We start from the raw sequence: 15,241 nt of genomic DNA, 5'->3' as shown, positions 1-15,241 counted from the left end.
ATGGTGATGCAGATCTGGATGCAGATGGTGATGCAGATCCGGATGCATATGGTGATGCAGATCTGGATGCATATCTGGATGCATATCGTCGTCATCATGCATATCCGGATGCATGTGGTCATGCATATCTGGATGCATATGATGATACAGGTAGTGATACATATCTGGATGCATATGGCGATACAGATCTGGATGCCAATACATATGTGGATCTGGATACAGATACTGATACAGATACTGATAGAGCTGCTGGTAGTGCTGAAAATACTGCTGCATATACTGCTGCATATACTGCTGCATATACTGCTGCATATACTGCTGTGTATACTGCTGCGTATACTGCTGCATCTGCATATACTGCTGCATCTGCATATACTGCTGGAGATACTGCTGGAGATACTGCTGGAGATACTGCTGAAGATACTGCTGCATGTACTGCTGCAGATACTGCTGCATGTACTGTTGCAAATTGGGATGCACATGCTGATGTTGATTTGGATGCTGAGGTGGTACTGGAAAAAGTAGAGCAGGAGGTATCTGGGAAAAAATCCGGCAGCGAAATCGGCAGTAATCAGAGTTGAAGACAACGGAACGAGTGCTCCAGGTAATGTGAGGGTCATGTGTGCTCAGCCAACGGATTCCCAGGACAATGGGAAAGAACGGAGAGTGAGTCACATCAAAGGACAGTATCTCACGGTGGTCTCCCAGGTCAACAATCAGGTGGTGGGTCTCCAGAATGATTGGGCCCGAGGTAATAGGATGTCCATCAATAGCTTCCACCATGACTGGCCATTCTTTGATTCTTAGAGGAATTCCATTTTGTATAACGAAGTCTTGATCGATGAAGTTGCCAGATGCGCCAGAATCAATCATAGCTCGGACAAACAGGGGGTGTCTGCCAGGCATATGGATCCGGAGCATCACTTGTAGGTGCGGAGTAGTAGCCTCGGAGGAGGGTGGGGACCTTATTCTTTCTGGCCCTGTCGCTGAAGGTCCCCCTACAGCGGGGCCGGGGAGTTTCCCGGCGGCGAATTTTTGGAGGCTTTCGCTGGACACGTGTCGGCGAAATGGCCTCCGTTGCCGCAGTACAGACATAAGTTCATTTTGCGGCGCCTCTCTTTTTCTTCCTGGCTCAGGCGCATGCGGGCACCTCCGACGGGCTCAGTGGGATCAGACTGGTTGGTAGGTGGCATCACCAAGGCCCTTGGTGAATCGGGCTTGTCAGCAGCAGCAGCGTCACGATCACGGGCCAGCCTTCTCTCGATGTGAATGCACAGGGTGATTAGAGCAGACAGGGTCTTGGGGACCTCCTGGCGAGACAGCTCCGCCCGAATGTCATCATTGAGGCCTTCCTGGAACTGATCGACCAGAGCAGGCTCAGTCCAGTCCAGGTCCTGGGCAATCATCTGGAATGCATTGGAATAGTCCACGACGGATCCCGGACCCTGGCGTAGACGTCTGATCTTGCGTTTGGCAGCTTCACGTCTCTGAGGGTCTTCAAAGACATGCTTCAGCTCCATCATGAAGGCAGTGTAGTTGTGCATCAGGTAGGTGCATCTTTCCAGCTTGGCAGAAGCCCAGCGGGCGGCACGGCCAGTCAGCATGCTTGTCACGAAGCAGACACGGACGCGGTCCACTGAGAAATCTCTGTTGCTCCTCTCCATGAAGAGCTGGCACTGGTATATAAATGGACCCAGCATGTCAGGGTTGCCATCAAACTTCTCAGGTAGGTCGTCAAGGCAGTCATCATCGGAGAAGAAGGCCGGGGTGGCGGCCGCTGCAGCACCCTGGAGCTCCAGGTCATCGTCATCACTGAACTCAGAAATACTGATCTGAATCTGTTCGGGCTCAGGTTCCGTGTCATCATCATCATAGTCCTCTAAATGATCCAGGAAGCTGTAGCTCTGGGCGAGTAGCTCCACTTGTTCCAGCAGGTTGATATTCTCAAACTGCCTGGTCATCTGCTCTTCAAAGTTGATCTCTTCAGGGAACTCATCCCGTCTGTGTTCCTGTTCCTGTTCCTCATTGTTGGGCGCGCTGGGGTTCTTGGGCTTGTTGTTGTTGTTATTGTTGTTGGGAGGAGGGGGCGGAGGAGGGGGCGGGCAGTCGGAACCACCCGCAGCAGCCATGGCTGCGGTGGGAGGGGGAGGAGGGGCCCTCCCAGGCGTGTCTTCACGAGGTCGTCGTGGTCGAGGGCGGGGTCTTTTGGTACTTAAAACCCGCCTGTTCCTGTAAATGACAAAAAAAAAAAAAAAAAAGAAAAGAAAAGCATACATTCAACATATATATTCAAAGCAGTCGCTATAAGCAGGGATTTAAGTGTTCAAATATCCCCTGCTAATTAATTATCAGTTAATAATTAGTCAGCAAAGTACACACTCAAGAGGATGAGGTAAATAGGAAAAGATAAATAGGCAGGGATAAATAGGAAACAAATTATGCAAAATAACTTTTAAATTATGCAAAATGATTCTAACATCATATAATAAGACTATTAGGAGAACATTCCTAATCATTAAGAAACCACACACGAAAGGTAGGTATTAAAAACCACAATGCCTGTATTCTCTCATCAGCTCTAAAAAATCAAAGTGGTTAGCCAAATCTCACTCACACCAGAGGTGCAACCTTAACAATGAAGACCGAATTAAGTCAAATGACAACCACTATCACAAAAACCACAAGATTATGTAATTGCTCTTATGACCACAAATTAACTTCCTCAGGAGAAATCTCTATTGGCCAGAAAAGCATTAAACACCTCATGGGAATGTCAGTTTATTTTATTAGATAATCATTAAACAAATATTAATTGATGCCTTGTGGAAAAAAATGGGCTATATACATATTTAAAAATGGGACATATTTTATAAAGATGACTAATACTAGCACAATTCCAATTCACCATGTTTTAATTAAATAACATAGGTAAGGGGGGGTAGGAGGGTAGGGGTAAAAGGGTAGGAGGGTGGGAGGGTGGAAGGGTGGAAGGGGATGGGGGGTTGGGAGGGATGGTAGATGGGAGGGTGGGGGGAGCACCTCAGAGGCAAAGGGGAGGGAGTTAAGAACTTGGGGGGAGGGGGGAAACATTTAGAATGTAAGCAAGTACAATTTAATAAATAAAAGTCTAAAAAAGATAACAGGTTAAAAAAAATCACTGAATTATAACTGTTAACTGACTAATTAACAGTTATTAATTAAATAGCAAAAGGCTACTTTCTGTCTTAGTGGGGAGGGGCTATGACGATTGCAATTTGGGCATCCTGAATCTAATAAAAAATTTGTCAAAAAAATACAGAACCACATATGCACTAAAGGTCGACAGTATGTAGCCTTAAGTTTTAATTAAATATTTTTAATAGGGACCCACCCAAATGCTTGCACAATTAAGGTGGAAAGAACATAAAAATTCTAAGGTGTGTGGGAGGGGTAGTTGAAATGTTTTCATTATGATTAGAGTGAATCATGGCACTGTGGCTACCTACGTACCTCCTGAGAAGTAGGGTTAAATGCAATTAGAGTGATTAATACATATGTATTTGTGAGGCTCTCAAATTGGAAAAATTTGATTATAGTAAAAAAGTTTAAAAACTTTGTAATTAGACAGTCCTGTAAACTTTTTTTAAAAGTTTAACAAAGTTTATTGAAGTTTAAAAAAATGAAAATCTGAGCTTATAAGCAACTTTGAAGTTTAAAGCCTAAAACTTTAAATAAAGTTTTAAAACTTTGTAATTGGTCAGTCTAGCAAACTTTTTAAAAAGTTTAACAAAGTTTATTAAAGTTTTAAAAACTATTAAAAAAGTATGAACTTACAAACAACTTTTAAGCTTAAAGTTTAAAACTTTAGAAAGTATAAAACTTGTAATTAGACACTCTAGAAAAATTTCTAAAAATTAACAAAGTTCATTGAAGTTTAAAAAACTTTTAGTTTGAAATTACAAGTATAAAGTTTAAGGCTTAAAACTTTAGAAACTTTTAAAAGTCCTAAAATTTCAAAAGTTTTAAAATTTAATAGTTACAAACTTTTAATTAAAAAAGCTCAAGGGTGGTTGGGAGAGGGGGCACCTTCATGGAAACAAGTGGAGGGGGAGGGGGAGGGGAGTGGGGAAGGAGGGGGAAGGGGATCACACCTGAAATGTAAATATGGGGAATACAAAAAAAAAAAAAAGGACAAAGTTTAAAACTTTTGTACAAAATAAATTTAAAAATAAGTTTTTCCCCCTTTGACCAATCAAGGCAAAATGGGTACTAATTAAATTCCATAAAACTAAAAAGAAAAAAAAATGTTAATTAGAAAAGTTAGCTGATATTTTAACCTGTCAAATATTTTAAAAAATAGAGGAAAACTGACATCCCACATGACACCCGTCCATCATCTTTGTTCCAATTTAACAAACACTGCACTCCAGCACCGCCCCCGCCCCCCCCCCCCGCCTTTTAGGCCCCTCCCCTGCCATAACCACCTGCAGATATTTTTCTTTTGTCTTGTTCCTATGGCTTTTCCAATAAGCAGAACACACAGGTGACTAAAGTGTGACTTCTGTTATCTAGAAGAAAACAAAACAAAACAAAACAAACTTCAAAACAGAAATTAAAACTTCTTTGATATGGTCTCAGCATGGTCTGGTACAGCCTGCCTCAGGTCAGGGAGGTCCCGCCCTACTGGGGTGGGCTTTATTGAAGCCAGGTCTGGTGGACATTAATGCCTATAAAAGACAACTAACTATAGGTGAGAAACTGCATTAGGAAACCAACAATATGCTCAGTAAGATAATTGGAGTTAAGGTAGTGGGGAGGAGCTACACTCACATAACTTGAGGTGTGCCCCTCCCACCAAGATACTTAAGGGGGGGGTTGTTTTTGCTTTTTAATAATACAATGCTGATTAAACAAATTAAGTGCCTTATGTGGCTTTTGAGGTCACCAAATGAAAATCTGTGACCTTCACCAGGACTAGGCCTCAGGCTTATGCCTGGGTAGGGGGGCTGGCATTTGGGGGGGGGGGTGGGACTCTAATCCAAAGCTGAGCAGTTTAACCAGTAAAAAGTAATGGGGTTCTTGGGCAAAACTGGTTAACAGTAAACTATAAACAAGGAATGACAATGTTTACTGTGGCGCAGCACAGGTTGATGACAGGCCAGGAGCTTTTGGACTTCATTTTAATTTGACTTATAAATTATGGCTCCTCCTCCAGGACTGGGGGTGTGTTTGTGTGGGGTGGGGTGCTGAGAGCTCCCATTCCTGAAAACTGTATAAGCCAGCTGCTTGAAACAGGACCATCTTCACATATAATAATTAAGTTTTAGTCAAGTTATAAATAAATATATCTGATTAAGTATTAATTATTACAATTATAATTGTTAATTATTACAATTTTTAATCCCCCCAACACAAAGGAAAATAAATAATAGTAAATAAAATCATATGTAAATGCCTCATTAGGAACAAAACACCATTAAGCAACTTTCAGTTACTTTAAACTTTTAAATTTCCTTTTCTTAATATTACCTAGATTATCTATGAAATGTAATTTGCATACATTTTTCACTGTTTAAATCTCTTTAATATGCAGATAAAATTCCAAAACAAAGCACACATTTCAAGCTGTAATTATAAGCATGTATTTCCCACAGACAGTTATACTCCAGGGAGGGGCATTAGGAAGGCCAGAGGTTGACGGAGCAAAAGCCCCTATTTCTCCCTCATAGCCTAAAATATATGGAACCAGATTTTAATTTTTTCATTAATTTAAAAATATTTATATTTGGCTTCTCTGTATATTACAGATGTTTAATTAAGCCAGTTGAAACAATGTCTTTCAATGTAGCCCCTCTGTTACATCACACAAATTTTAAATGTCAATATATAACATTAATAACCCACTTGTCCCAAATTTAAATTAGCTTTTTATGAAAAAAGCTAATTCCTTGGGACACCAAATAATTAGCTTTTTATGAAAAAAACCAATTACTTGGAATAACAAATAATTAGCTTTTTATGAAAAAAGCTAATTATTTGGAAAATAGTAGATTCATATTATAATTACAGCTTACATTACTGGAGTTCAAAAACATACTTTTAAAAAAGAAACTTGTAACTGTGCTCTCAAAAGTGGCAGCAACTCAACTCAGGACAATAGAGCATCATAAGAAAAAGGAACAAAAATTCCAAAAAGCCTGAAGGCCAGAAACAAGGCAATGAATAATAAATTTATTCTGGCCATTTAACACATATTTATTAAATCCTTACTATGTGCCAAGCACACTTTATGTGTAGGCAGGTCAGCCAGGGCTAATCATCTAGAAATTAAAAAACAACAACAACAACAACAACAAACCTTTTCTAACTAACACACATCTTTCAGAAGCCAAACCATTACACCAATGCCACTGAGAACTCCTCTAAGAAACAAAGGGCCGGGCACCTCTGGCTTTGTATTTACAACTTTAATTTTTTTTTTTTTTGCATTTAATTCCAGGAAGTCCAGTGGTGTCTTGATAAAATAATTAAATAGGGAAATATTTTTTAATTTAATTTTTTATTTAAAATAAATAATAGCCTTCATTGCTTTAAGGCATCAGCCAGATCTTACAAGTTCCCATATCCCACTAACAGTTTTAATTGTGGGATCTTTTAAATTTAATAATGCAATGCACTTATTAAAAGTGCGTATGCATGTTAAGTATACTGATTATTGTTATTGTTAATTATTCTTATTATTCTTATATTTACAAGACACCTGTGGACAAAAAGTAAAACCGCGCAGCAGAGAAACCGCAGGGAGGCGGGGCTGTTCAGCCAGGATCAGACAGGCAAAGGCGCACTTGCGCACTGGAGGCAAACCTGAAGGGAGGGGCTGCAGGCCACACTGCGCAGGCGCAAGCAGGCTGGGGGAAGACGGGGCTCTGGGCCTCCTCCTAGGAGGAGCTCTGGGAGGAGCTGAACATTAAGAGAGGCGGGGCCTAGGCCGGCCTCCGAGGAGGAGGAGGCGGGCTAAGGGAGAGGCGGGGCCTTGTCAGGCTGCCTCAGAGGAGGCGGGCCTTGGGGGCGGGGGCTAGGTAGGCTGGCTCTAAGGCGTCAGCACTTGGGAGGTTGGGCCTGTGGAAGCATGTTCTGGAAAGGCGCGCGCCAGGAGAGGCGCGCAGACGAGGCGCGCGGCCTCTCTGCAGATGAGGCAAGGCTAGGATGGGCGGGGCAGGTCTGAGACTGGCTGCTACAGGGCTGCAGAATGACTGCATGCCTCCCCCCGCCTCCCTACCTCCCCAGACCCCTCCCACCAGCTCCCAACCTCCAGATTCCTTTCGTGCAGCAAGAACAAGCCCCCCCTCCCATCTCCCACCTCCCATCTCGGCTCCGTACCCACCCAAGAAAACCAGACAGTTTCCACAAACTGTTGCTGGGCACCAATTCGTGCCCCCCCAACTCTACTGCACCGTCACCTCAAATCAATCAATCACTACTAGACAAGGCAGCGCATTCTGCCCATCTCCAAAATCCAGCACCCCTCCACTCTACTGCCGTAAGCAGGAGTTGCGTGGGCAGAATGTTAAACACCAATTTTGGCCTCCCAGGTCTCCATTTTGTCTACCACCACCGTCACCACCTCCATCATACAGATAGCCAGCCATCCGGACAGGAAAACGGAACGGGTTTTGATGCGAAAGGTGAACCTATTCTGTCCCCCTCCCCAAGAGAGAGCCGTACACGCTCTCGTCTCCCCACCGCTATTTTCTACATGGCTCCCGTGTCTGCAAGGCTTATGCCGCAGTTCGTAGCGCATTTCTAATTTCACTCTTGTTGCGCTTTTGCGTTTGGTTACTCTCCTGCAGCTCCGAACTGAGTGCGTGAAGCACGAGTCCGTTTGCGTATGGCTGGAGTTCGGGCTGGTTTGTGGCGCATGTGGCTCGCCTGTTCGCCGCCGGTTCGCCTGTTCGCCCGTTCCGTTTGCCTGTTTGCCCATTCGCTCTCCCGTTCGCTCGTTCGTACACTGAAGCGCACGAAGCGCCCATTAATACACCGAGGGCACGGAGCGCCCATTAGCACATCGAGGCGCATTAAAGCGCTCATTAGTACAGCGAAGCGCATGAAGCGCCCATTAGTACAGCGACGCGCATTAAGCGCCTATTAGACGATCGAAGCGCATGGAGCGCCCACGAGTTCAGAGCGCGTGAAGCGCCTATTAGGATTTCGTGGCGCGTGAGGCGCCTATTAGGATTTTGTGGCGCACGGGGCGCCTATTAGGTTTTCGTGGCGCATGAAGCGCCCGTTAGTTCATCGCGGCGCAAGAAGCGGCCGTCTGCAACTAAAGCGCTCTATCCTTTTGGAGCGCGGCTTGAAAGTGCCCGAGAGTAACAGGGTCACTTCGCAGTGCATCTGAGGAGCTCATCGCATTTCGGCCAGTAGCTCATGTGCGTCTGCAGCTCATCGCTGTCCGCAGCTCATGCGTCTACTGACCAATTCTGGACGCGAGCCGTGGAAAACCAAGTCGCGGCCCCCGAAGGAGCCCGTGAAGACTTGGCTTTCCGCGCTCTCGTCTCGGGATCCGGCCACTGAAGGCGTGACAAAATTGGCGAGGAGATATTCGGGGTTGGGGCGCTACTTTATCTCCCGCAGCTCCTGGAGGAAGAAAAAAACGGGGATTGCGTGTGATGGTTTGGGGGATTAAAAAAAAAATATTCCTCACCGCATACTCACCACACGAGGATTCCTCTGCGATGACACGAAGGATGAGGGGGGTCCCGAGAGGGCCGGGTCCACTGGGTGACCGCGGTCCGGAGAAAGCTCCGGACCGCAGCCCGCGCAGTGGACCTCGGCGAGGCTCGGTGGACCTTCTCGGTTGGCGGCTCTCCTCAGGTCGTAGTTGGTCAGGATTCTTCGACACACACCAACTCAAGTTGGAAAAGCGTGTACCGAGAGCCCGGACCGCTTGCCTTATATAGAGAGATCTGGGCGGGGGGGGCGCCAAATCCCAGCGTGCTTCGCGAGCAGGCGGGGGCGGAGGGGGGGCTGCGTGGGCGGGCGCCTGGGGGGATGGGGCGGGGGCGGCATGCACCGCTTTGGCCCGCCGCTAGGGGCAGCATGGGCTCAGGAAGGGGGAGCACGATGCTGAACTGGCCAAGCTGGGAGGAAAGAAGAAAGGGAGGGGAGGGGAGGATCGAGGACGGACGGCTTAGGCAGGCCAAGAATGCTATTATTCTGGTGGTGGGAGCTGGGAGACCCTTGTGCTTGGACGGGAAAGGGTCGGGGGACACTCAAGATGAGCCCCGCGACCACTGGCACATTCTTACTGACAGGTTAGTGGCCTGCGCGCGACATGGAGGTTCAGGGGCCCACAGGCCGCCGCCTCACCCTCCCCCACTCGGGTTCCGGGGTACCAGGGCGTGCCCGAAGGGTGTGAGTCCCGCTTTATGCCCAATGCCCCTCCACAGCACCCCTCTTTCAGGACACCCTGCAGCCCACCTCCTGGGCCAAGTGGGTCCCTCCCCAGGCTTGACCCCTGGCCTTCTCTTTCTGTACCCCCACGGCCCCTCCCTGTCCAGAAGGGCAGGAATTTCAGTTCCAGTCTCCATTAAGGAGTGTACCCCTCCTCGCCCCTGCCCCCAGCCTGGTGGTGGACATCTTCTGATCCCTGAAACAGACTTGGGGGGTCGTTGCCCCTCGGGGTGGGCGTGGGGTGGGGGGCTTTACCCCACAATTGAGAATCCCTGGCCTAGATGTGAGCCAAAGGACATGGCTGGCCAGCTGCTTTCTCTCTTAACACAAAGATGTACGTCTTTTCTCCTTTTCTGGAATCTGGTTGAGAGAAAGAAAGACCACCAAAATGTGACATTTTCAAAGACCGAATCTCTCTCCCCATCCCCCTGCTTTTTTAAAAAAGCATATTTCCTGGTGGCGCGAACCTGTTTTTTCTTAGGTTTTTCCGAGCACTGAAGCAGGATCATGAAATTCTGGGAGCCAAACGGCGGTGTTCAGGTCAGGGTCAACCATGGCTGGGGGCCGGAGATGCTGCAAACAGCACCCATTGCCCTACTAAATACGTTACGAAGGGAAAGCAAGAACAATTGAAAACAGCTGTGGATGTTCTTGGCGGGCTTTGGAAGCTTTCAGCTACGGACTTTGTGAGGTGATTACAAGGTTTACACAGAGACCTCAGCTTTCCCCCCTGCGCCGTTATGCGTTTAAAAATCTTGTGGGTGAATGGATGTTTTGGGGCTCAGTAACTGTAGGCTCAAACCTTTGAAACCGGTCACCGAGATTCAGCTGCAAGCATTTGCTTGGTTTGATTCATATAAACCTGTAATTTTTTTTTTTTTTAAACGTTAGGGAAATTTGCAAAGGAACGAGACAGGGAAAGGATGTGAAATAAAACCTCAATGCGGATTCCCACCTAAGCTGCTCAAAGTCTTAGGTGCTGAGACAATCTGTTGCTAATCTTCGCCAAAAAGTTGAGGTTAAAAGGAAAAATCAAATTGTCTACAACTGAGTTGGATTTATGAACCACAGATGAAACATATTTGTTTTTCAAGACCAAAACTGAGTAATTTCAGCAACATTCCTGCAGCTTTTTTTTCCTTAAAGGAAAAACAAGACTTTGACCCATTGTGTAGGACAAGGTAGAGGGACCTTGTGCTGTGGGAACCATTACGCTTTTAGTAATAAGCAAATCTCATTCATTTACTGAGAACCTACTTAGTAGAAATTAAGTATTGACCTTCAGAAACAAATCAGTGCAGATGTCCAAGAGCAGAGGACGTTTATCTGGGAAATTGAGCGAACATAATCATTTTTTTAAAATTTAACCATGTTTATCCTTTTCTGCAAGACAGACGGATTCCAGGATTTTAAACAATGTTTATTTAACAGTCCCTGTTCCGGTGACTGCAGGACTGTCACATGCTTAGAAGCAGTTTCTTCTCCCCCCAAAGTAAATTCACTTAGCTGTTCTCTGGTAGCATTGGTTTTGAAAAAGTGAGATTTACAGCAGGCTTGGATAAAATGTAAGGAAAATCCAAGTTTTGTTTTATTTATTTATTTTTAAAAACCACCTATCTTTCAGGGTTTGAGCTAATTTGACTTTTTCACTTCAAAATTTAACCAGTATTTTGACTTATTTATTTATGACTTAAGAAGTAGAAATGGGTTTTGGTATTTTTGTAATAATAATAATTTTCTCATGGTCCAAATCCCAGAGAGTACCTTAATAAGGCAACCAAAATCACCTGTGACATCCTTGGCTCGCTCTGGTGCCGCTGATCTGTGGTTTGCCTTTCAGCCTTCCCTGTGCATACAGAGATACCTAAAGAATATGAATGTGGCTTTTTCATAGGGCTATGCATATCTTTTTTTCTCAAAATTAAATATTAAATCAAATGAATTTTCCCCGTTTTCTTTCCAAGTAGTAGATTTTGAGCATCAAACAATAATAATTTTACAATTTTCCTTAAAATTAAGCAACATTAAATTAATATTTTCTGATATATGTACAGCAATAGCACCCAAGTATTTCAAACCAACAAGCTGAGCCATGGCTCGCAGCCTCAGGATTAGGACATGGGGGTATAATTCTGATCCGTATCCTTTAGGATCTTTTATGCTTGACTTTTTTTTTTTTCTTTTACTTTGCTTCAAATTATAATTTTCCTGGGGAGAAGGCAGTATCAGCTATTTAGGTAAAACTTTCTTGCTAGCTGGAAGAACAAATAATATTTAAGTGAATAGACAAAATTAATAAATACTTGAGGGTTTAACTCATGTTAAATGTCCTGATCCTGATAGATAAGTTCTTACACACGGTATTTACTGTCCAGGTGATTTTTAGATTTTCCCCCGTGTGGATTATTTTGTGCCCTGCCGGCTTTTCACAAGGGCCATTGTGAAGCTCTCACACAGTATTACTGTGCATTATTTCTCACAGTAGGTCACTAGCTGTTCTTTGTATTTGAACATTGTATCCATTTTTGTAAGAGTTTGCTCGGCAGCTGTCATCTCTTGCTTTACAACCATCATAAGTTTTCAGTGGGGTGAAGGAGCTCTGATTTAACATTAAGTAGGATTTTGACATCTCATATGATGTTTCTTCTGCTTGTGCATTTTTACCTATTTTATGGCAATTTGCCCTGTATCTATGAAATTGTTGGCTTATCTCCTATATGTAGGATAAGTTCTAGAAGAGTGAGAAGGTTCATTTCAAAGCAAAGGTAGAGTCTCCACAAGTCAAATAATAGACTACCTATTTGGACATTTTCTCCTTTTTAATGAGAATGTGATGTGAATGTGGATGTGCCTATTTTCTGCCTGCAGTTGGCTTAGCTTCTAGGATAGCAGGAGGTAAATTGTTTCTAAACCAGACAAAAATTTCACTTTTCCAAGTGTCACTAAGGTTTGAATTGTTCATTTTTTAAATCTATTATTATACCAGTTTGCCATAAATCTAGCAGCTATCGGTTTACCCTGTGTATGTATAGCATAACTTCATTTCTGGGAAGTAAATTGTATCTCTAAGCCAAGTGGAATTTTCACTTGTCTCTCAGACTTTATAGACAGCAATGAACACACCATAAAAAACGGGCTGGAGATAGCCCGAGTAGCACAGATAGGTACTGCTCAGCTGCAAACACACGTTTCCCATGGATGAAAATCACCCTTAAAGAAAAGGCTAAAGCAGGGGAACACCTCCTGGCTTGCTGAAAATGTTTCAAGTCAAGTACTCGGACTGTTTATGGATCTGATAAGTGCAGTGTTTACACTTGATGTTTCTTTTCCTCCACAACTAGTCCACACTCCATTTCTTTTCTATTTTCCCTCTGTCCACACAGTCTCTCCTACCTGATCTTTTTTTTTCTTTCAAGTTTACCTTTCTGTAGTCTCTATTCTAAACATCTAAATCTACATTCTGTTTATTATTTTTTTTATTCCCGAGTCTCAGTATGAAAAAGAACCCCCGTTAGTCAGATGACAGGCGTTAGGTTTGTCTATTCCATACTTGGGCTGGAAGGGAACCTTGGCACTTTTCTCTGTTTTAGTCTTTATCCTGTGTTTCCATATGTTCCTAACCTGTCCAACAGAGGAAGGCAGACAGACAGCATGCACACACACACAGGAACACACACACACACACACACACACCGGAACACACACACACGTGCGCACAACATTCAGCCTTTTTTTTTCCCTAAACCTCAGTATCCGGTTTTCTAGTCTACTCTTTTCTGTAGTCTCAGCTTAAGTCTAAATAGCAATGTAATATTGAAGAAAAGCAAGGCAGAGAGGGGAAAGAGAGAGAGAAAGCAGCGCTGATGGAAAGGAAAGCAAGCCTGATGCTTCTGGTGATCAACAAGTCCTATCAGAGACTTTTTTCTGCTTAGAATTTTCTGGTTGGAAAGAGATTCTCCATGGTCTAAAGCCATTTCACACAGACTGCTTCTGAGCCCTAATTCTCTGTACATGATTTTCATTGTTAATTTTTTAAAGACATGTAACTGTAGTAAAGATAGCACTGAATTAAACAATAATAACAGCAAACCCCAAACAGTCTCCCAGTCAGCCAGAAACATTTCCACTGCCATTCTTGCCTTCCTGGGCTTTTGCTCTGTGTGTCTGTATATTTCTGTAGACTTGTGCTTCTAAGCAGTGTGGGTCCTTTACACCTCATTTTGAATGATAAGTGATTATTCTTGCTCTCCGGGAAGCAGTTTTCGGGCGGTAGGCTGATGTGAGAGAGGGTCTGCAGATTAATTAGCAGGATTGTCATATGAGCCGGAGACTGGCTGGGACCATCGCTGGCCAGGTGTGTATAGGTTACTGGGTTTGAAGAAGGGAGAAACAACGGTAGGGTCACAAATCTTTTCCCTGGATTGCTTCTTGCTTAACGTTGGCACATGCGGTTTTGACAAAGATCTAGAAGGCGTGCTTTACAATTCATGGGTGACTGGGAAAGTGATGGCTGTTCCAAATAGATAACAGAATTTAGAATTAAAAAAAAAAAACCTTTTGAGTTTAGTGCTTAGCTGCAAGCACTGGGTGCACTACAGCTCACCGATATGAAGAGAATGGGAGTGACTTTTGTGTGGTTCTTTTTCTTTAGGAAGATCAGGAAGAAGCTATGGCATGATGTGGTTTATAAAAAAAAAAAATCAGAAGTACCAGTTAGACTGTGATGTTAACTGTAAAAGCCCGTACATCATAAAAACCGTGGCCCTTGCTCTAATCAGACCCATCTGCAGGATTGTGTTCCTTTCTGGCTGTCAGTTTGGAGAGAGTAGTTGACAAATTAGACAACTTGCAGAACCGTCTGTGGGTTTGGTAAGGGTCTGGCAACTTCATCATGGTGGGTATTCTCAGAGGGTCTGGAAATGCTTAGTTTGAAGTAAACTCCCTTTTGTTTGCTTCAGAGGTCAGGACCAGCCTGAGAGGCCAAAAGCACAGTGAGACTCAGCTTGAGACCTTTCTAACAGTGCAGGCCAACAGAAAAATCAGCTTCAGCTAATCTACACAACCAGAAACATTCACCTCTTTTGCAGTGGGGGGTTTGAAGACCACTGGAACATATTATTGTAACCAATATACGAACATGTGGTGGTTCCTTTTTTTTCTCCATCGATAAACTTTCTAAAAAGAACAGTCCTATGAATTACAGGTTTTTATTTCTCTCCTCTGCATTGCAAACTTGAAAATCTGAGAAAAATGCAAGACCATTGTAGCCCTGACAAGCACCCTAGTCTTAACTATTTTCCCATAGCCACTTTCTTGTCTTTCTCCTCCTTCCAGGGTGCCTCGCTTAGTCCAGAGCAGATTTCTCCTGCCTAGTGGTTGTGGATGCCGGGGTCTCCAGGGTTACCTGGCAGGCAAGATAAGGGCCACTGGTCTAAGGTAGCTTGGTGTTTGGCATTCTCTTTCTTAGAGGAATGTGGAACAGATCTCCCTGCAGTAACCCCTCTTGTGGTATCTAAAGTAACCCCATAAAACCATAACCAACAAATATAGCTTCCAGCCTGTGTAATTTACTGGCTTATTAGGATGAGTCTGGTTTCTGCCTGCTTCCGGTGCACATTCTTACTATGTTAAACATGTACTGGGGGAGATTTTTCTTCCTTATCTGTGCACCTGCCCATTGATTCTTTTTGATTACAAAATCTAACTTGGGAGACCTGTTTGTTCCAAATGCACCATGGAAGTTACTGGATTTCCATCCGAGGAACCTCCTTTTCTGAGCCATATTTCTGACTTCATAGAATTTGCATCA

General features: G+C 44.0%; 2 protein-coding genes across 5 annotated transcripts in view; one reads left to right on the top strand and one right to left on the bottom strand.

Annotated features, from left to right (window-relative positions):
- Window positions 1–998: 998 nt before the first annotated feature.
- On the bottom strand, window positions 999–2,129 carry PEG10 (paternally expressed 10; the record flags this gene model as incomplete). Its single annotated transcript, XM_080936199.1, has 1 exon — window positions 999–2,129. One exon carries the CDS (start codon window positions 2,127–2,129, stop codon window positions 999–1,001), a length of 1,131 nt encoding a protein of 376 aa, XP_080792325.1.
- A 7,016-nt stretch (window positions 2,130–9,145) lies between these two features.
- SGCE (sarcoglycan epsilon) overlaps window positions 9,146–15,241 on the top strand; it is a 67,113-nt gene continuing 61,017 nt past the window's right edge. For 2 of the 4 annotated variants that reach the window (XM_080936331.1, XM_080936330.1), the window contains exon 1: window positions 9,160–9,293. In XM_080936331.1, the coding sequence (XP_080792457.1) occupies window positions 9,185–9,293 (109 nt within the window). In that variant the 5' untranslated portion in view covers window positions 9,160–9,184. Of the gene's footprint in view, window positions 9,294–15,241 lie in introns of all 4 variants that reach the window. The other 2 variants (XM_080936329.1, XM_080936328.1) reach the window with 2 other exon arrangements.

This window comes from Micromys minutus (genome assembly GCF_963924665.1).
Source record: "Micromys minutus genome assembly, chromosome: 23".
In the NCBI taxonomy this organism is placed as follows: domain Eukaryota; kingdom Metazoa; phylum Chordata; class Mammalia; order Rodentia; family Muridae; genus Micromys; species Micromys minutus.
The sequence above is the reverse complement of the archived record's forward strand: the minus strand, read 5'-3'. Positions and strand labels throughout refer to the sequence as shown.